This window comes from Megalops cyprinoides, chromosome 19 (assembly GCF_013368585.1).
Source record: "Megalops cyprinoides isolate fMegCyp1 chromosome 19, fMegCyp1.pri, whole genome shotgun sequence".
NCBI classification, from domain to species: Eukaryota; Metazoa; Chordata; class Actinopteri; order Elopiformes; family Megalopidae; genus Megalops; species Megalops cyprinoides.
In genome coordinates this window covers 21,534,765-21,557,513 of record NC_050601.1, presented here as the reverse complement: position 1 = coordinate 21,557,513, position 22,749 = coordinate 21,534,765, and the positions used below count along the sequence as shown (strand labels likewise).

At 46.3% G+C, this 22,749-nt stretch overlaps 1 protein-coding gene across 3 annotated transcripts; it reads right to left on the bottom strand.

Moving 5' to 3' along the window:
* Positions 1-258: 258 nt before the first annotated feature.
* rhot1a (ras homolog family member T1a) lies at positions 259-21,769 on the bottom strand. Of its 3 annotated transcripts, XM_036552390.1 has the most exons (21): positions 21,355-21,769; positions 19,824-19,882; positions 19,404-19,485; positions 19,220-19,263; positions 19,085-19,138; positions 18,809-18,861; positions 18,099-18,207; positions 15,501-15,602; positions 15,256-15,354; positions 14,543-14,651; positions 14,142-14,262; positions 13,682-13,766; positions 12,662-12,807; positions 12,289-12,389; positions 11,895-12,025; positions 11,301-11,384; positions 10,825-10,947; positions 9,692-9,894; positions 7,631-7,753; positions 3,878-4,015; positions 259-1,481 (listed from the first exon to the last, which is right to left on the bottom strand). In XM_036552390.1, the coding sequence occupies exons 1-21, from the start codon at positions 21,389-21,391 to the stop codon at positions 1,364-1,366; spliced, it is 2,121 nt and encodes a 706-aa protein (XP_036408283.1). In that variant the 5' UTR covers positions 21,392-21,769; the 3' UTR covers positions 259-1,363. The 3 variants fall into 3 exon arrangements, with proteins under 3 accessions (XP_036408283.1, XP_036408281.1, XP_036408282.1); XM_036552388.1 differs by lacking the exon at positions 3,878-4,015; XM_036552389.1 differs by lacking the exons at positions 3,878-4,015; positions 7,631-7,753.
* Positions 21,770-22,749: the final 980 nt, after the last annotated feature.

Sequence of the window (22,749 nt, the reverse complement as noted above, 5' to 3'; positions counted from 1 at the left end):
CCAATGATTCTAATCACTGATCGGCTAAGCCTATCAAATGTGCTCCTTACATATTGCAAAGAATATGAGCATTTGCCAAATCAATGAATTAAAGGCTTGTGCAGTGCATCAGCTTAGTTCTACTGTAACTCCATCACCATCTTCATTCCTAATGACTTTTTGAGAATCATAAATTATGTACAGTGCTTTAGTGAAGCCAGGTGTCAGACATGCACCCAACTTCACAAGAACAACAAAATCACACAGACAACGCCTCGTCACACAGTTATTTATTGTAAATGTTGAAAAAGTCAGAAATGGCACCGAATTGTCCCTGGGGGTTGGGTTGGTGGTTGTGCGTTTATTGAGTGGTACCGGTAACACTGTCGACACGCATTCTGGTTTCTAACCCAGTGAGAAAAACGATGATACAAGGGGAAAATGCGCGAGCAGATAGGGAAACAAAACTGTGAGGCTTACCAGCACAGCCCTGTAAATAAATTACTGCACAGTAACAGTCTGACGAGAGACGCGTGTGTACTAGGGCACCGGCAGGGTACAGCGGGCGTAACAACTCTCGGCCGTGGTACGGCACTTCAAGAGAGGCACAGGGCCAGCTGCCTAGGGGGCTACACAAGGTCTTGCGAAGGGGGCGCTGGTACTGGACAGGGTTCTTGGGAGCAGTTCATAGTCTGGCTCCACATCACAAAAGGCAGTCTTTTCTAACAATAATAAAATAATAATAATAATAAACAAAAAATGAAAACTCAGTTTTCTCCATGCAATGTTGATGAAACAGAAAAAAACATGTTAATAAATCAATACATTTGATGCCTGCAGAAAAAAACCTGACCTCAAAACATAAAGCATGGCTTGGATGTCATTTTCCTCCCAATGCAGCTTACATATAACAGGTATTACTCCTTCCTCCCTATTTGTTTGTTCTTTGTCAATTTGAGGGCAAATATAAGTACAATATTACTGCCAGTATATACATTTATTTACATGGTATACTGTCCCTTCTTACTTGAAAATGCTTTCCCTACACTTGTTTATACCAGCTTATACTGTGCTGTGAGAGTATACACCATTAAAAACAACCAATGACTGCGGAACGGTGTCACTTGGTAAAGTACTGACTAGGTCCACCAGTAGCACCAAAAGGGTTTCCAACAGAAAGATGGTTAAACGTATGTGCACAAATTTAAATACAAGCCAAGGGAAAAACACAGCAGCAGACCAATATATATATGTTCAAATATTTTGTAAAAATTATCCCATGATTCTTTTTTTTCAACTTTCCAAGCAGAAAAGGATGTAGTGATCGGGGTGAATGTTTTTTTTTGGTGGTGGTGGTGGTGGGTTGCATGCGTCACCCGGATGATCACCGCGGTTTGAGGAGCGCTCTGTACATGGCGAACCCGAGCACGGCGAACACCGTGGCCCCAACGCTCGCCCGCAGCCAGAAGCTCGAGCTCTTCATGTCGCCCTGGGTTACGTGTCTGCGTCAAGGAGAGAGAGAAAGAGGGAGAGAAAGAGAGAGGAGCAAGCGTTAAGCCGGGTCAAGCCGCACCATAGAGGGGCGCCTGTTGACCCAAGTAAGCGGTTATCTGAAAATTCGTACAAGGGGATGCCAAGGTCAGTTCCTGGAGGGCAGCGTGTAGACATTTTCTTTTTATTGAAGCAAATTCTCACAGCCTAATTGTTTTTATCTATTAGCCACATATATTTAAAGCAAGGTATTTTCCAGTAATACATTTCAGTTCAATATTTCTTGAGTACTGGTTTCAAGTGTAATTTTCAGCTTCATATACACAGTCTTCACACGCAAAACCCTTAAAATGTCATACTGAACAAATGATTTGACTGATAACGGAATTAAGAGCAGAAGTTGGAGACAAAAACCAGCCCACACACAGCTTTCCGGATTTAACTTGGCCCCTGCTGTAAAATGATCAAAACTGAGTCTTCTTTGGTTTCCAGACTTGGATGAGGGCACAACAACTGCAGAATAAACATGTATGTTGTCAGAGGTTTCCAAAAACAGAACTTTTCATAAAATGTGCTCTGTAGGTGAGGTATGCTAAATCTGATTGCCCAAACAAGGGTCCCAGCTAGGTGGGTGTGTATCTTGTTAACCTATGAGAATCGGGTTAGACCATCAGCAAGCCTGGTGCACAGTAACTTACGAGGCCATCAACATAAGCCAATACATCAAATGTGCAATATGCAAGTTCTCTCACACATAAAAAAACATGCACCTTCTAGAAGGTGGCTAATTTTACTTGCAGGTTGGTGTGAGATAACACGCCCTCTGACACCCACCTGCTGACCGACAGAGCAGAAGCCACTTAATCAGTGAGCAGAGGCCGCATCCCAGTCCTGCTAATTGGGAAGCATAAACAGCCACTGTAAGTGTAGGTGCTGCTGTGGTGTGTATCATTTAGTTTCAGGAAACCTCTCACTTCTGAGTGGAACAGTTCCCTCTGATGTACTTATTTTTGCCACAGGACCAGTGCACTAATCACTCATCCGCTCCTGATGGATCACCTGGAGGATGAACAGACTTACACAAGCTGCAACAGTGACACTACAGCAGCTGTACTCCTAAAATGAGAGGGCGTGAAGGACCGGGTAGGATGTGTGGTACTGTTCATTACGTAAATGTAATGTTATTAGACATTACATAGTAATACGTTACATACTACACCCATGCTGTTGTCATTCAGTTATCCCTCCCACTGATCTCTCATTAAATCATGAAGGATCACAGGTGGGGAGATGAGAACTGATGGGAGAAGGATCTGACATAGGGGAACACACAAAACGCAGCACAACAGATTTCCAATAGGGGGGGTTTTACAATAGGGGATGAAATGAGGGCGAGTTTTGCAAAAGAAGCCATGGTGACTGACAGCTGTTCTGGACGCTCGCGCACTGCAGCAAGCTGCACTGGCCACCAGTATGACGGCGAAGCAGGAGACACCGCCAGCAGGGACACAGTGACTTTTATGGAACAACGTGCAAACTGTTTCCTTCCTTCCGTTCACATTCAGCTGAAGAGGAGGCCACCTTTACACCACCGCCATCTCTTAACCACACGCTTACTTCCCGCTACATAGTAACCAGACGATAACAGCAGTCAGAGTACACAGTGCACACGCACGGAGGTTAAGGGAAAAGGTCTAGCAAAACGATAGCACTAATGTCCCCGTAACAATGTCCCCCTAAATAAACAGCAATATATCAAAGGACAGGTTGTCTGGGGACATCCACCCTTAAAAAGAGGGTCTCCAAGGATGGCAAGCAGAATAATACGCAAAAAGGAGAAAAAACTGTAACCGATACACCCAAACCATCACCGGGGAATCAAAGAAAGAGAGCTGGGTACAAACATAGGGGATGAACTGTCAATGAGACAGAGCGATCCTGCGAGGAAAAGCTTGACACTGGCGATGCAGAAGGTGTGTGTACATCGGTTTCCCGCTTGTGTGAGGGAGGGGTTAAGCAGACAAGTGCGCTGCTGTGTAACTGCAGAGAGAGCCAAATACACCAGCCAATCAGATAGAGACCAGCTGACTGCAGCATGCTGGCAAAGAGGAAAGTCCTGAGTCGGCAAAGCCGCCCCGAGGGCTGCAGCAATCTGCTCACAGAGCTCGCATGGCAGGTGTGTCAGACCCAAACACAGTGCAAAGCGTCTGGGTGCTACGGCACCTATGTATATCAGTCACATCCTGCTTTTTCAGCTGTCACGTAATATCACTGCATGTTTCCGCTTTGGCACCTTCAAACATCAGTATCTCTCCCCGCCCAAAATCCCACGCCGAACCTCTCCCCCTTTCACAGCCGCCCACACCTCCACCCTCCCCCTCCCACTGCACCTGAGGCAGGTCTTTACCTGGGCGCCGCGGGGTCGGCCGACGCCTCCATGTAGACAGACTCCTCTACATGGGTGACCGCGTGCACCTGGTGGATGAGGCTCGACTCCTCGTCAGCCAACAGAAAGGCGCCCAGCTCGTCAACGCAGGGCCCCAACCTTGTGCACACATGCGATACAGCACGCAGTTCAGCAACCAACCCACACCGGGCGTGGCACCGCAGTTCCCGCTAATGCGCATGCGACACACACCACACTGCACTGCTGACAACGGCACGACCTCCGACAGCATGCGGGTTCCAGTTGCTGCTTATTACAAGGGGAGGAATTATTTCCATGGAGAGCTGTACCACCTAGTGTAGGTGTAACTATGGAGCTGAACCTGACAGAGCTCTGTGGTATTTAATGGGCTATATTACCTGTGCATTTTACTCAGGGCATACCTTATTTAGAGTGAGACATTTTGCTCTCTGAACAAACTGAAATGCTCTTTCAATGAAATGCAGTCCCCATCCTACACAATACACAAAGAGTAACTGTGCATTATGGGAATGAGCAAGCTTTCTATATGACTTCACACAATCCAGGGCGCATTTAGCAGTGGGACAGTGCCCATGGACTCAGGAGGAGCTCAGGGTGAGACAGTGTTGTGTGTGCCAGGCCTTGACCCTCTGCGCTGCTTAAGCCGCATGCGGTTTGTGCTTCAGAGCTGGTCCTTCCACAACATTAGATGAGCGGGAACAGTGGAGTTAGCGTGTCACTCGGCAAACCATGTTACAGTGGGCATGCCCAAGTTCACGGTTCAACGGTCATCCTCTCAACTGCTAGAACTGCCTCACACGCGTCTCTGTGTCAGGACCTTCTACATGGCTCTCTCAGCTCTCTACTTCAGGCAAGCTTTGCCAAAAAGGCCCTCGGTGGCCACTGCTGTTAACCGAAAAGAACAGCATCTACTGAAAGTGAAACGTTTTGGGTAACATCGGAGCAAAATTTGTTGTTGCACCGTTGTTGCATAAAATCTTATGGTGAACTGTGTGGCAAATGGGACAGTAAAGGACCCCAAAACATGAGGGGTCTTGGGTCCAGGATCAGAATATAAAGGTTGCTTGCGAGTTTCGGTTCAGATACCAGCCGTACCTAGTTTCCTCGTTTCCCACATGAGCTGATGCAAAATGATGCCACCCCTGCCCCCCGTAACCCCCAAAAAAATCACGTAAACAATAGCCTCCCACAACCGACGAGAGACCGGAGAGTGTGGAAACCACCCAAAAGTTATTTTCGCTTCCCTCTGAAACTGCAACCTCATTTCTCTGAATCTGCAGAGGCTTCTTTCAAAGAGAAATGCAAACCTACCCACAAATGCATGCATGCACACCAATAATCATGACCTTTCACACATACACCCTCTCAAAGCAAAATGCTGTCTGACAGGATGGCATTCTATGGCAGCCCGTGGAGCCATTGGGAGGACTCAGTCAAGCCCCTCTACCAACACCACTGAGGATAACACTGAAAGTAACACCGAGACCAGTGAGTGACCATTTTACAGACGACACAAATGGAGTTTAGTGCAACACCAGGGTCAGAAGGAGGTAAACAGATGTAACAGGAAAAGGAAGACAGCCAGCCGAACAACTGCGAATGAACACCTATGCGGGGGGGAAAAAAACACAACAACACAATGGAAAAACACATTACAGGGAGAACTGACGTCATCGAACAAAGAGACTTATGTCTGACAGACCTCTAAAGGGTGAACGTTAGTTTAAAAACATGTTTGAACCAACAACATGACCAGGAAATTTGGCTGAAATGACAGGCTAAGATACGGCTGAAAGACAACTCTGAAGACCACAGCTGAGGAAAGGGTCAGTTTGTGTGTGGAACAGCCTTTGCAGGCTAACCCCATGCCATTACACTACTTGAATAAATACAGCCGGGATCGAATGCGCATTGTCTCTGGGAGTTTTCAGCTTCTCTGGTGAGTATCACTGACTGTTAAAATGTTAAAACACTTTGGAAACGTCACAGAAAACAGTGGCGCAGTTCCTTGAACGTCAAAATCAAGGAAGCGCCACATTAGTAGGGATGCGGAAAACCCACAGCACTTCCACACAAAACGAGCCAGCCAGCATCACCGCCAACATCGGCTCAGCCACTCGGCCTGTTACTGGCAACTCCGTGCAGTTTAGGTCTTCTATGAGGTTTCCAGTGAATTAGAACAGCTCACTTTAGAAGAAATGCAACCATGTGGAACAGTTATTAAAAAAACGAAACTGCATGGTTCCATTTCTCTCTCCACTCTGCAAATCGCACAGCTGGTTAGTTTCACACACTGCATATCCACTTCATCTACAGCTCTCCTCCTTAGTGACGGTGGAATGGACAACACTTACTCAAACTCAAGCTTTCTGACAGCTTTAAGAAGGTCTTTGTACAGAGAGAGATGTGAGTCCAATTTGTGCTGAATTTGCAGCAATGAGTTGTACACATTGACAGAGTGACCCCCAATCAACCAATCAACTTGCCACGTGTTAAGCATGCAGTTCTACTCAAAAGTTCAACTTTAACACACTCCAGTACTATTTGTAATTGTTACCAATTTTCACTCAAAATATCACTGTCATACTATATTCAGATATTGTCTGATACAATTTTCACAATTTAAATTTTTTTATTAGACTTGCATTTGAGCCACACGTGGGACATGCTAAATCCATGCATTTACTAGGCCTTTATCAGAGAGGATGAAACACACGTTACACAGTGGTCAGCGGTATGCACCCAAAAAGCTCTGCTCAAGTGACAACACTGGATGCACATTTCAGAAGTGCATTTCAAGATGAGGTCAATTTCACTCCAGCCATGGCCACAAGTTCCCCTTAGAGAAAGTCTGCCAGCGGCCAGCAGGGGGCGACGTGTGTTAGGCTGGCGCAGACATAGAAGGGGCAAGGGTGTTAAACGTGTGAAAACTGTAACTGTACACCTATATAGCAGCGTAACTGTACACCTTCACTCCAAGACTAACACCTCTGACTGATACTCTCTCTTATAATCAGATACTTGGTTTCTGGCCCCTTTTCATCCTCTGTCCTTGTCTAGGAGGGTCAGTTTGGTAACAGGAGGGTCTGTTGCCATCTGTGTTGCAACGCTATCAGTGGATGTTCTATTGTAGATCATGCCCATTTAAAAATATTCATAAAAATCAGCAAATGAGAACACTCAGAGAACACTCTTCAACATGAGCTGAGTATGTGCCCAATATACCTGTGTTGACACCGTTAACACAAATGGTGAGGTGGCTCCAAGCTTTACAGTTTCTAGAGTGAAGGCAGGGAGAGCTGAAGTTACCGCTGTACATCCTCAAACCTTCATTTAAAACACAGTATGAGACCTGGCGCATATAGTGAGGGGTAACAGCTGGTTAAAAAACACTCATTACTAAGGATCAAAAACCTTTAGGTTATACAGTGCCTTGCAAACTATCTGAATATTTAAAACACTTTGAGGACAAATTACAATGAACTACATACAACTACAAGCTGAAAATCTCAATAGTCTCACCTATTGACCCACTGAAGCATAAAAACAAATCTACCCCGACAATGGCTCTCTGTACGTTTCTTCAGTTACCTGTGGATATGCAGTGTGAACACCCAAAGGTTATACCCAGTAAACAGGAGGAGAAAAAAGCTAAGTCCGTGTTAATTGTATGTTAAAAAAGCGCTCTCTGAACAGAAGCCCCACAGAGGGGGTTAAAAAGAGGTTATGGACCTGTTGATAACAGCAGTGTAGAGCTTTGTCTTTACAGACCGCAGCAACTCTGAGTTGAGGAGGTTCTGACAGATGCAAAAGGTGCACCTGTTGCAGGTACACATGCAGCGTAACCGGGCGTGGCTGTGGAGACACACACGGGGAGAAGCAGGTCAGAGCTGTCCACTGTACCGGGACTCAGTGGCGCCCCCAACCACGGGCGTCGGGGGCCCCCGCATCCCAACATGTGGCACGGGCTCAGGGGACGGTGTCCAAGAGGGGGAAAAAAAAGAAACAAAACTCAAACTTGAAGTCAACAGTCACACAATGCCCTACTGTCCCCCTTACGATTATAGCCACCAATCAATGACTGTATTTCTTACTGAGGAGTACAGTGTAAAAAAAGAAACTTTTTCATCTTATTCATCATCACCAGCTGAAACTGGCTGTGTGACTGTCCAACGGTGACATCATACTGAAACAACAATTTATATTCTTTTACATTAAAAAACATGTTCCTGATTGGTTGGTCTTTTCCCACACAAATAAACATTGTAATTACACACAAAAGAGAACCACCGGCCTCCTACCTCAACATTTTTAGGCTATTTTGTGCAAACAATTTGAACACCATGTGTACTTAAGGAAGTAAGGATTGAATACACCACAGAGACTCAGGATAAAGAGTTGGATGGTCAAGGAAAAGGGTCAGGGAAAAAAAGGATCAAGGGCTGAATTTAGAATCAATTCTACTCATCACACATAGAAACACAAAATTATTATTCACAGAGACCAGAAAACCCCTGTTTTGAAGTTTTGACAACCAGATGTTTACACCAGTTTAAATTAATGTCTGCTGGAGTACCCCAAGGCTCTACTCTTGGCCTGCTTCTGTGTTTTCTTCATTATGCTGAGCAGTGATAGGAGAATCTGGAACCACATTTGGGGCTGAAAGACATGTGATCCTGCAGGCTTTCACTGCATCTCAAAATTAACCTCTGTAAATCTGATCTAATGTCTAACCTCTTCAGCCCTGTTACTTTGTGTGACATAATTGGATGTCCAATTATCGTCACCTCAGCTGCACCTACATTAATGAACAGTTCAGAACCATTTGAATTTTTTTTTTTATGATTAAAGCCAGCTGCCACACTGAGCAGAATTAGGTACTCCCCACAGCAAAGATCCTCACAATCAAGGGAATGCAAAAGCCAATTACAAAAGAGCCAAAGATACTTTACCAGGCTAAAGGAGTGTTCTTCCAAAGTTGGAGGTAGTGGAACACCCCTTTTCAATGCACACATTTCCTACACTCCAGACATGTTATGGACTTCTCAAATCAATCAGTCATTCCTAAGGGATGCTAAAATAAACCTAAACACAAATGTACTGTCTTGTCCACCTCTCAGAATTCACTGAGATTCTATAGTAAGTGCTCACAATTCACCAAAGTTCTCTCTCAAATTTACAAGAAAGATAGCTTTGTCTTTTTCACTGAGGAAGGACCATATGTCAAAGACTGCTGTCGCAGTTTTGAAATGGATGTTAAAGAGCAGGCAATAAAGCTGCTGAGCGGAGTTTTATCTGATGAACGTCCTTAACGAAGTCTGACTGGGAGTGTGGACTTTGGCCCACTGCTGTGATGGATCTTCCTTACCGCGTAGTGCTAACCAATCTATTCAGAAGAACATTTGTGACAAGAAATAATACTCACCCATGCCTCAAAATTCTGCCAAAATGTCTAACACTGGCTGAGACAACATGAATGTGTGATAAAATAAAATGTGCTGCTCATTCGCGGGTGCTGCTTCAGAGCAGGCGCTGCACAGACCCACTGGCCTGTACATCACCTGGATGGGCCTGGGATAGCCACCAACGGGCCGATTTGACCAATCCGTACGACATAAAGATCAGTTGATCTGCGCCCTGGCTGCTTTAAAGTGACCCCACGCAGACGCAGACACGCACAGGGGACACGCAGTCGGGTTGGAGAGGACGAGCGGCAGGTGGGGTGCTGGGTGAGAGTGGGGAGGAGGGGGGAAGGGTCAGAGGCTGTGGAAGAGGGGGGAGGGAAGTACTCACGGATACATGGCTATGGTGGTGAGTTTCATGTAGATGTCCCGGCTGGGCGCGTCCGCCGTGCTGCAAGTGAAGGGCTGCGGCGGGTGCAGCTTGTGCTTCCTGCAGAACTCGGCCGGCGAGAGGCTGTACAGCTGCCGGGCCTCGTGCAGGTCCGACTTGGCGGCGATCACCATGCAGGGCGTCTTGCTGTCCATGAAGTGCTGCTGCAAGACGGAGGGGCCACGGCAGGTAAGCACAGGGTGTTCTTTAATGAGCTTTGCACACTCTTCCCAACCTCACCCATCTCCTGTTTAAAGACGGAGGGGCCACGGCAGGTAAGCACAGGGTGTTCTTTAATGAGCTTTGCACACTCTTCCCAACCTCACCCATCTCCTGTTTAACAGCCTCAATCCATCAGGGCAGCAGCATGGTGAGTAAGGAGCAGGGGCTGCCTGTCTGCTTACATGGTAGACCGCTGCTGTTGTACCCTTGGGCAAAGCCCCTGACCTGAACTGCCTCAATAAATATCCAGCTCCATTAATTATTAAGGTAAAAATGCAAACTATAAAAGTCATTCTATATGAGAGTGTGTGCTGAGCAAACAAAATTTAATGAATCATTATAGTATACCTAAGAAGATGTACTGTATTGAATCACGTACAACTTAGCCGATGGGATTCTTTCAGGCCTTCCCTTTCACTGAATTCCTCAACAGCACTGCATTCTGGGCTTCCTCCCATCATTGTGTAGTGCTGTTACTGCAAGGTTGCCTTGCTCAGAGGTGATGGCACATTAAAAAGCAAAACGATGCTTATGCAAGCATTTGTTTATTTCATTAATACTTGATTGTGCTCAGAACTTGGATACACAGCCCTGTCCTCCATCTAGGAGCCGATCTAGGTTCCGGTTGGTAACAGGAGGGTCCAGTGTTGCCTGCGCTCCTATGCTGACTGCCTGTGTTCTGTTTTAGACCACTGCCTTTCTAGAATGTTCATAACGTGCCAGGGAATCAAAACACTTGCAGCTCAATAACGGCAGAGACAGAATTCTCAGCACGGAACACTCTGAGTTGACTATCCGGCCCACAGGTAGAACATCTGTGATGCCGTGACAGGGGCTGACAGGAAGCGGATCCTCGCGGGCCCAGAACGTGCCTTGTAGACCTTGGCGCAGTACTCGAAGGAGTGGGGGTTGCTGATGTCATACAGCAGGCAGACGACATCACAGCAGAGGTCGCTGTCCGAGGGGAAGTCGGAGTCCGGGATGACCTCGTGAAGCTGGGACACGGAAGGGAGAATCATGACAGTGAATCACACCACATATCACACTACAAATAGCCTTGGAACAATAACATTGGAAAATATACAGCAAGCCTTACCACAAATGACTTGCCAACTAACTGATATCATATGACAATTCACTCCACAAATCACTAAATCTTACCGCATAATATGAACATGAATGCAAATCACACTATTTTAAAACTGTTAATTACACAAAATGTGTTAATAAATCTCATTCTAGATTACTATAAACAGTACTGCAAATATTGCTGTTAGTCATACTAAATGTTTGGACTTTGAGCCACACTGCAATATCATTTATGTAGGTGTGAGAGAGAAGAACTCACAAGTAAATACTTCTCCTGTCCATACACGTAGGTGGTGCTGATGGCGTAGTATGATTTGTGGTCTTCTCTTATGTTCTTTTGCCGCTGCAAGGTACAGGGAAAAAAAAACAGGGTCATCTTTACAGCACTATTACATGTCAGACAGAGTCACTCATCACCAGATCTCTATCTTACCAGTAGCCTTATCCTAGCAAATCTTAGCTAGGGCCTACCCTGATGACTGTTCTTCACAAGGAAAAACATACATTACTTTTCACATTACTTCTGTATAGTAGACACTTATCTAGAGACTTGCACAGCTTTGACATTACATGTTATCACTTTATACTGATGTATATTTACTGAGGGCAATTCATGTTCAGTACCTTGCCCAAGGGCAACACAGTAGTGGCTCACCTGGGAACTGAACCTGTGTTATAGGGTTATGAGCCCTACTCCTTACCACTGCACCACAGTACTGCCCAATATTCTTACCTAAGTAGCCAACACCCAAATGCACAAATGACCCCTCACGTCTACCTAGTCCACTCAGGACTTGTGATGTCACAAAAAGCGGGTCTCCACGGTGACGGGGACAGAGGAAGGTCGACTCACCATGAGGTTCCGGCCCAGGAAGGCCTGGAGGAAGCCGCTCTTCCCGCTGCCCCGGGCGCCGAAGATGTTGCAGCGGAACACACTGCGCTGGGTCTGCTTCTTCTGCAGGTCTATCCTCTTGTTCCGGGTCACTGAGGGACGGCCGCATCCTCCCGTTACTGCACGAATGCGTGCGCTCTCCCACACTCACGCGCATGCATGCACGCACAGGCTACCAATCCGATACTGATGTGGACACACGAAGGCTGAAAATACACTTACGCACGCGTGCGCGCACACACACACACACACAAACACACACACACACAAACACACACACACACACAGACTCTACAGTAATGTTTCATTGATGTTTGCATTAATCCAGGCCCTGGTTGCTGCACGGTCCCCTCACCTGTGATGGCTGCTGCCTGAGACTCCTGCTCACAGATAATGGAGTAGCCCAGGTATCCCAGGTACTCCAGACAGCGCTGCACATCCAAGTACGTTGTTAACCTGGCAACAGGAAAAGGCAACACCGCAGACCAGTGTGTATGAGTGAATGAGCACGTGTGCGTAAGTAAGAGTGTGTGTGTCCAAGTGTGAGTGTTTACTTTTTCAAATTAAAGCTGAAATCAGTGAACAGGCATTTAATAAAAAATATTTCCTTATAGAGCAATGCCAACTTTACAGCTTTTTGTTTTCGGTTTGGCCAAAACCCACTTTCCCTGATAGGAAGAAACCATAATGCCACGCTCCATGCAGGAAGTAGGCTGGGGGGCACTCACGTCCACTGGGACAGGTAGCCCTGGTAGGTGATCCAGCCCTGCTCATTGGTGCAGACCGTGTTGTTGACATCGGGACCCCAGGGCATGTAGGGGAAGACTCTGAACAGGTCCTTCAGCTCCTCTGGGGACAGTGCGCAGTCTCTGTCCTGAAAGACAGTGTTGGGGTGGGGTGTGTCCCCTGTGTCACCAAGCACCGATACTTTCACAGCATCCACACTCACACCCAGGGGTGAACTTGGCAGGGTTTTAAAAAAAAAATAACAATGAAGCTTCAGTACACTATCGTCAGCAGCGTTTTGCACACTGCTCCCCGTTGTCCGTGTGTAACTCTGCCATAACTCTGCAGTCCCTTCAGTTGGTTTGATTCAGCCACATCTCTTAGCACTTGCTTAGCGTTTCCTTATGTAACGCGGTAGACATCCATTAACACCTAGTGCAATTGGAGCGGGGACGCAAAGAGCAACTCAAGAGCTTTCCTAAACGCGTTGTCGCGGGGGAACTTTGGTGCAGACGCCACATCAAAACAGAGCAGCCCTACTAACAAGCATGAAACCATGCTGTCAGACCGCGGCCCGGCCATCCCGCACGCTCTCCCCCTTAGCGGTAGCGCCGATCGCAGCACAGCTGGAGCTGAGCATTCCAACTGGGCCGGAGGCGCCGTAACACTATAACGCAGGAATTCAGTTGGACGGGAACCAGGAATCCCAAACAGTTTTTTTTTTTTTTTCCCCTTCGAGACGTTCACACGTCTTGCACGCGACTTGCATCTTGTGGGGACAGCTGAAATGTGAGCTGTCGGCAGGATGGTGGCGGGGGGGCAGGGGGCGGGGGGGGGGGGTTCAGAGGGGATGGCGATGGCATGTTTACATTCGACACTTGTTAGCGCCACGCTGACGGTGACTGATGGCGACTCAGCACAGTCTCGGAGGGCTGATTTAATGGGGGCCGACTCTAACGATGACATCCCGAGTCTCTGGTGACTCTGCCGTGAGCCTGACAGTTTGAACCTCTAGTGCTCACCTTGTCGTGTTTGTCAAAGACACTCTGCAGGAAGAGGTAAGCGTTGTGGTTGAGCTCCGTGGTGCAATCCATTGGTATCTTTAACCTGGGAGAGCACACACAGACACCTGCTGAGAAAGCACACTCAGGATTGTCGCATTAACGGCGCTTTCATGAACAGTTACAGTATTAGAAGGCTTAATCGTTGGACAGCAGACACTTTGGCTAATGTGAATACTGAAGGGGCAATTTATTTCAAGCCCTTTTCTATGGGGGTTGATTTGCATATGAATGCAGGAGCAAGTCCATTACGAGCACCCTGAAGCCCTAATGGCAGACTTTGATTTTCATTAAATGTGTGTGCACGTGTGTATTTGGCTGCGTGCGCGCGCGCGCGCGTGTGTGTGTGTGTCGGGGGGCGCATATGTGCCTGCATGCATCTGTGAGGTACAGACAGACAGTTAGGGCGTGTCAGACTCACATGGGGAACAGGTACTCCTGGGTGAGCTCCAGGTCATCGTCGTAGCCGAACCTCCGCAGCACCGTCCAGGTGGTCTCATGCCTGCCCCTCTGGATGAAGAGTGTGTGCAGGAAGAGGAAGCCTAGAAAGAGAACGCCCATGCAAATCAGCCCTGCCCAGACACGGCCACACCCAGACACACCCACCACCCAATGCAGCCACGCCCACAGTCATTCCCCACACATGCGCATATTCAGTCATAGCCACAACACACAGACACACACACAGTCCTGACACGAACGCGCCCAGACACAGCTAGTGGCTCTCCTTCTACTAGGGTACGCAAACACAGTGTTTAGTACAAAATACGCAGCATGGCTACGTGCTGGAAGAGAGAGGGGCGGATGCCTTGTCCAGCTCACCTTTGAGTGTGAGGCCGTTGTCCCGCACCCCGTCCGACATGTTCCTCCTCACCACGTTCTTCACATCCTCCAGGGCCTGGGGCGCCAGGGGCATGTTGAAACACGTCCTCTACAAAATCACACAGTGCCCCACATCAACACAACGACACCAGACAAACAGCCCCAGGCTACAATATTCCCATCTCCCCTCTGGCAAAGCAGCATGCTAGAAATCAACCAAAGCCAACGTGAAGGTGGGAGTCAAGCCGAGCATTGCAATGTTAATAAGTCAGCTGCTACAAACGCGGGTGATTCACATATATGATTTTACAAATCTGTGTAATGTAGTACAAGCAGGGCTCATAAACCAAAGGCTGCTGCTTCGATTTCCAGGCTGGACAGTGCTGATGTATCCTTGGTACATAACACAAATTCGTTTTAAAATTAGTGGTGCAAATGGATAATGCATTACATACATTATGCAAGTCACTCAGGACAAGCGCCTGTGTAAAATAAATGTAATGCCAAGTAAGTCTGTGAAATACACTAAGCATACAGAGAATGGAGACATATCAGGTGCTTTGAGCGAAACCCCTGAGAGACCACAAATACTCTGACAGGTACTAGGCTCACTGCCTCCATTAGACAGGGTCCTGCAGGGTCCAAATTTTGAATGAAAAAATGTTTTAGTAGTCCCCAATTATCTTTGTCCTGGCTGAGCAGGGAGCTCCTACCTGGAAGAAGTTGAGCTCGTTGTCGTTGAGAATGCCGTCGTTGTCCAGGTCTGACACTTTGAAGATGCGGGTCAGGGCTTTGATGCAGGGGGGCTTCATCTGTAAGCAGAGAGCAGTCAGGCCCTGGATCAGGCCATTCTCACACGCAGCTGAGCTTTTATTAATAGTAAATAAACGAGGGCGATTAATTAGGACATTTTCACCACAGCTGCTGGTGACGGCACTCTGGGCCCGGCGGCTCTTACCTCCTTCTCCTCGGGGCAGTACAGGGGCCCCGTAGGGTGCAGGACAGCTTTTTGGGCGTAGTAGAACAGCTCCGAGATGTTCTTCAGGTTTTTGGCAGAACACTGCAGAACAGAAAGCAGTCTTAGAGACCGAGAATGATTACCTCCCCCCCTGCCCTTAACATGAGTTCAGCCAGCCCTATAATCAAACAGTTCATTCACTGTGCCAAATGCAAACTGGTCTATAACTCATTCAGACAGACACAGAGACAAAAACAAGAGGATTACATATATCCACTAAGTGCAGGCAGAGTGAAGCTAACAATATCATAAAGACACAGCGCAAATTTTATTTAAAGTTCGATGTTGGAACAATCTGTTGTCCCATCATCATCACCCAGTATCATTCTGCGCATACCTCTGCACTGTAATGGAACATCTCCATCAAGCTAAATGGATCTGAAGAGAGAACTCAAACCATTTGTATTTGTTTTGGTGTCTTGGCTGATTTTTTTTGTAGATGGATTAGGTTCAGCTGGATATGGTCAACCAACTCCAAATGATACAAGCCATACAAGTCTGATGCTCATGTGGTTTTATGCAAATCAGCTGGTAAAGTCATATAGACATTCGTCATGGGGAAAGAAGGAACAAAGAAGGAACAAAGAAACAAAAAAAACAGCCCAGTGCAATGACATGAGGGCTATTCCAATAAAGCAATATGCAGCATGTAAGGCAGAATTGCTTCCCACTGGCAAAACATTACATATATAACATTACACAAACATTACTTTGCTGTTTCGCAAACATCTGCATCTGAAACACTGCAGTGATGCTGCTGGCCCCGTGATGGAGATGCCTCTCCGACACGTAAAGAAAGTGCAACTCAAAAAGCCATGCTCGAGGCTGAAGCCTGAAAAACAACAGCATGCCTCAGACAGACCCTCACCCTTATCCCTGGCAGAACAACACCAGACACATGTAGGGCCGTGCTGAAGAGAGCGCGCTAACAAACTGACAGCGTTAGCATTAAAGCGCTACATACTGCACGGATGTGATGGTGTACTGCAGCCTGGGTGAGCTTTAGGACTGAACAGGCCTGCTACGACTACGGTCTCATAGTCTGAGGCTTTTGATGGGGGTCACATGGCAACGCACCATATGGAAGATTCATAACTGGAAATAATGAGATGGTGGGGCGTTCCTTTATGTTAAGGCCATGTTATTGCATGGATGGAGAGACAATGATGCTAATGTGTGGTGCTTCTACAACAGTATGCTCTGCTCACACGCAGACATAAACATACGTACACACACAACAGCCTCTTCATTCAGAAAAGAGTCTCTGTCATATTCTGACATAATTAGGTGCATGTGAGCTCTGTGAAAGTGTCTTTGCTAATCAGTTTCTAGCTCTCTTCTGGGCCTGGGTTCAAGCAAAATGGAAACAGCTTCAGGGATTAGCCACAACAGGTTCCAAAGGGAATATTACTAGACAGTCAGCCAGGCCCCCATGTGGAAAACCAAGGCTTATAGCTTTGTAAATCATTCATCCAAGGCATAGTAGTTGAAGATGCTGCAGCTTGTGGAAACAGTGAGGTGCCAGTGGCTTCCAGTGACAGGAGCCTCTCCTCCTCAAGGGTGACCAGGCTGGGGCAGAAACACTGACTGTTACAGAGTAACCATGTAACAGCAGAGTAAATATAACGGCATTATAAAGGGCCAAGCGCTCCGATTGACGCAGACGAGGATCACAATCAAAAGAAATGGCAGCAAGCGCAGGAAGGATAGCTCAGGACAGACCTTGTCCCCTCATAAACCCTTAGATTTGCATTCTGTGGCATTTAAGCCACTCTCCTTTTTGACTGTGGTGATCCCCGCAGTGACACAGCGGCTGCTTGCCATGCTGGTAGTACCCAAAGGGTAACGATGTGCAGGCCGGTGAGCTGGCAGTGAGGAACGAGCAAACTCAAGCACGGTCTTTGCACTTCAATTCATGTCTGTTCAGCGCAAAGAGAACCAGTGTTCTCGAGTCAGCAGTATCCTGACAGGAGCACTGCTAATGCCACATGCTTCTTCTTTATCAATCTTGACGGCCGTCGACGGGGAAAAGAGAGTGCCATTGATTTTCCATTGATCCCCCATCACGGGACGATGAGCGTGTTGACAGCGTGTCTGTGTGAGAGTGGTAATCGCAAAAAGGTCCAGCACAGAGAGCCGCCTCTGTCCTCTGAGCTCTATCACTGTCGTTCTGATGATGATGACATTTACCACAACCGGGCAGGCTCCCGGGGCTCCCCACTGTTATGGTCAGATTCTCAATATGGCTCTCTCAATCTGCCCATCTATTAATTCTGCTGTTTATGAGCCACATTAAACACTCTACAGCCCAGAGGTAATTACATTGCACTTACTTAGCAGACGCTCTTACCCAAATTACTTTTTTTTTTTATATATGTCGTCCATTTACACTGCTGCACATTCACTGAGGAAAACTCTTTGCCCAACGGTACAACAGGGAATCATAACGGGCAGCTCTGGGTTACGAGCCCTGCTCCTTCACCACTACACCACCCTGCCGCCTCGTAATGATTGGTAATGAGAGCACTCCCCCCTTACCTCCACGCAGGTCTCAATGTCGGAGTACTGGTTCATGATGGGTAAGATGGTCTCCATGCTGCTGTGCTCCACCAGGTCAGACTTGTTCCCCACCAGGATTAGGGGCACCCTGCACCCCGGAACAGAGAGCTGCCATGAACATTCTTCCAGAGCTGAGGTCCATTTCAATTCAGTGCACTCAAAGTGAAATTCAATTCATTAATTGAAAAATCTTCACAGAAATTGATACATGATTTTCAATTCATGAACTGAATTTCAGGTCACTCCAACAATTAAATTAACTGAAACTGAATCGACACCGACTGACTCCGAACCAAAATCCATTTCCCACTCTCCCAACTCGCCCATAGCCGAACCGACAACCAGCCCAATCAAACACATAGACACTTCCCTAAAGCTACCAAAGCTCTGCATCTTGGCAAGGCCATCAGGTTCATAACATAGCACTGAGCGACACCTGTTTAAAATCTGCAGCCAGCTGTGGGCCTTGATCTCTTTTAGGTCCCATTTCTTAGTCATGGTAGGGACAGACAAACATGCAACTCCCACACTCTCACGGCCTCCGTGAGATGGCTGTAACACGCACCACATTGACAGACCCCATAACTAACTCCTCCGGCTTCTATTTTGACATGTATGCAAACACATTAATATGACACACGACTGGCTGGCATTCTGACCCCGCCACACATACTGTAAGCACCACACACCTGCTATCCTTGTCTGTCCTGTCATTTATGAGTGGAATCCAGTGGCTTGTCACCTATGAAAGCAGACACACAGGCCAATCAAAATCAGCAAAGACTCAAACACACAACACAGGCGCGCTATTTTTAAAACCACTTCAGGGAAACACAACACCACAGAGAAAAAACTAGTTTGTCAACGCTGATAACTTATGTTATTTCACTTTTCGGTAAGGAACGTTGATTACATTATCAGATTGTTGGCATGTTGGGTTTAGCAAAGGAATGTGCTTAACTGACCTTTTCAATGGACTTCTTGTTGTTGACAGAATACACTATGCATATAACATTAGCCTGCAAATGTGAAAGAGAATACATTACACCCCTGCAACAAGCACAATGCTTTAATTTAAACACCAATAACACAAATCCTACCTTTGATATTTCATGATATAACTGTTCATCTGACTGTTCTGCTTCTGTAGCAAAAGAAAAAAATGATGTCAGCATCTGTGTGTACGAGCGTACAGGAGTTGATAAATTCTAAATTGCACTGTAAGGACCATCTTGCCATTCCCACAGGAAACAATCTGAACACAGGCCATTGACCCTGAGTTACCTGAGTAGTCTACTATGTGAGTGGGGACTCTCTCTGGCGTTACATCCGCGGGGATGGTGATTTCTTCAGCCCGTAGGGGAACCTTTCAAACAGCGCACAACCAAAAATGAATGATGGGAGCTCAGGATGAGCTGTGGTTACCAATATGTGGAGCTCATAAACCTCAGACACCAAACAGTAACGGGCCAACCTCAACTGACAGGCAGGCAGAGGGTGGGATACAGGTAAAGATCACTGAAGGAGGAGTTTGGTAAATATTAACAAATCACTCCAAACCACAAAGGTGATCAAAATGCAGTATCAGAGCTCTCAGAGGTCTGATCACCAAAGACATTCAAACTACAGCAAAAGCCAAGAATGAAATAACACCTTTTCTCGTCCATATTACAGAATTTGAAGGTGTTAAGGATGCTGTCTTACCTCTTCGGGAAATTCCTCGCTGACCAAGGACATGATCAGGGATGTCTTCCCCACTTTGGCTGTCAAAGCAATAAAAGAGGCTCAAACCTGACGGTAAGGCACTCGTGTGACTACTAACTTAGGCTTCGACGGTCAAAACCCACTGTCTGTAAGGCTCTTCTACGAGGCAATCAATTCATAGGCGCACTCTACCAGATTAACGACTTCATTAATGAAACAATGAAATAAACAAATACAAGAAAAGTCTCAAACATAGCCTGACAGAGACTAAAGCTGAGGATCCGAACTGTTCTGAAAAGTTTGGAAAATGCAGATAAAAATTTGGTTTTAAAGCAACTGCTATTACCTCCTCATTCTGCGTTAAGCGTGAGAACTGGACTCCGTGAATTATTCAAATTATTGAAATCCAATTCTAAATCACTGTCTCTTCAGAAAGCCACCTTGGGACTATATATAGCCTACAATGACTCCAAAAGTCAGTCATACAGGCAGTGTATAGGCAGTGCTGCCGATTCTCACGCATTCACAGCGCGTTTTGAAACGGCGGCGGAGCCTGAGTGACATGGTGAACCGGTGTTCACACTGCGGCGTTAAAAGCGTCCGACTGCTGATAGCCGTCTGTGCTGTGCGCAGTGCTTTCCTAAAACAGACCAGGCACGGTAGCCCAGCGAGCACAGCCGAAGCTGGGACTTCTAAGGAAAGGACACAGCTTCATATAAAAGTGCATGCGCTCATACATACTGAACAGACTTGGCTGCAACGGCTGACAGCAACGGGGAGCTATGTAGGCCACTGAGCGCCGGGCATCAGAGGAGATAGCTAAAAATAGTCCCGATAACAGGATATGAGAGCAGGGACGGGAGCTCGGTGTGGCTGATCTAGAAATCACCGCGCAGAGTTAAGTTGGATAAACTAGCTATGCAAAAGGAAAAAGGAGGTAGCTTGTACTTAAATAGCTAGCCTCAAGCCAATTCGTTTGCAAGTCAATTGCAGCCGAAATGGAGCTAGGGAGCGGGTCAGGTACCATCCACGATAATTTGACACTTTAAGTATTAGCCAGCAAGATACAGAAACCGGCCAATGTAGCGGTTTCTCCTACCACTTAACTGTCAAGCACCTGCCACCCCAGAAGCTGATGCGGTCCATATAGTTGAATATATTAGCAGTTAGACCCAGGATATAATAATATAGATAACACGAAATAATAAATTAGCTAGCTAAACACAACTGTGAAATTACCGAAAACTCAATCTATCTGGCTAGCCGAGTAGCAAGCTAACTTCTGTTACACACTGCAATGATGTGCGTGTGTTACAACTTACAGGCATCTAGTAAAGTGGTAATGAAACCTAGACCCAAAAGTGGGCTTCTTCTATCCGCTTTTAGTCTAGATGACTATGATCCCACTGATTAGTGCGCTAGTTATCTCGGATAGTTGAAATCGGTGCCTCCTTAGCCAGCCACAAGATCATCGCAGTCTGCATGCGTTGACACATTGCATTAGCAATTCATAATTTTGCAGGCTACTTACGTTCCCCGACTAGTAGTATCCTGACGTCCTTCCTCATAGTTTCCACGTCTTATATTTACAAATTACCTAGAAATGTGCATCCGTACATGAATACTATGGATCTAAGCTCTCCAGCGCCGTATAGGACTTGTACAGCTAGGCTAAATGGCCTTACGCAGTTCACTTTCAGGCAAACGTTGAGTCGGCGCTGTGTAGGACAAAACGGACAGGGGGATTTTTCAGATTCTTCGTGTGCTTGTTCCCCCCGGTGATGAAAGTGTGCGCATTCAGCTGCGATTCATGGTTTTGCAGGGTACAGACGACATTCTCATTTAGGACATGCTTATCCTCCTGCTAATTTTAATTCCATGACATTCTGCTATTAGATAAATGTTACGAGCGCACGCCTCCTCCGGGTGACCTCCAGTACCTCGCCGTCGACGGCAAGCGCACATAGTCAAAAGAAGGCCAGGGTGGATATAAAACGCATTATCACTGGATAAAATCATAATGGGAAGATTGCGGGATAAAGCTTCACTAGACGAATTTCAACTGCAGTACAAACAAATCGGTAAACGTTTTAGAATTCAGTAGTTCATGTTCATATCAGCTATATCGCTAACTGTCTGGCCAATCAACAGGAAGCAACAATTCGATTCAACATAATGCTACGTAAAACTTAGGTACACCCTAATATACCGGAAAACAATAAACAAGTACAGTGACAGTATACACAAACTTTCCACAGTAATATGAAATTAGTTTTTTTTATAGAGACAGAGATCAATTTGACAAGACATTGGAGTGGTAGTAAACAGTTGAGCCACATCCCTCAGGATCTTGGTACCTGTAGGAATATATTCTTACACTATGAGGGGACATTTGAAATATAAATCAGAAAATGATCAGATAGACATATATTATGTTTTCTTTTCTTTTTGCAGATCAAGCAAAGCACTGTGTTGTGTGAAGTCATCGGGGGCTCCTTTCAAAAATGATATGAATTACTGGTACAGTGGGTAGTGTGTGTGAGTAGTGTATGTCTTTCCCAAATAACTGTAGGCATTAAATGCTGGTCCTCTGTGTTCCACTGCCAGAAAAAAGGCCTAATATCATCATGGATCCCTAAAAAGACCCATGGGGCACTATTAACCTAGACTTAACCTGGACTGCTTCAGCAAAGACTTACATGCATAAATGAATTGTTTGTATAATGCAATCAATGTAAGTCACCCATAATGTCATCAGCTCATAAAGTAAAGGATCATAGTAACAGCAGTTTCAGTGTTACCCTCATCTGTCTTCCTTCGTGACATACTCAAAAAAATATCATACACAAATGCTTTACCGTTAACATTTACCCATGTTTCTGTGTGAATCACATTAAGGTAAGATTGATGTGCATGTCTGTACGGG

Coding starts and splice junctions, on each gene's coding strand:
- rhot1a (XM_036552390.1), bottom strand. CDS start 21,391: ATGAGGAAGGACGTCAGGATACTACTAGTCGGGGAAC. Junction 12,808..13,681: donor TCTTTGACAAACACGACAAG/GTGAGCACTAGA, acceptor ACTGTCTTTCAG/GACAGAGACTGCGCACTGTC. Junction 1,482..3,877: donor GCCGACCCCGCGGCGCCCAG/GTAAAGACCTGC, acceptor TCCTTGACGCAG/ACACGTAACCCAGGGCGACA.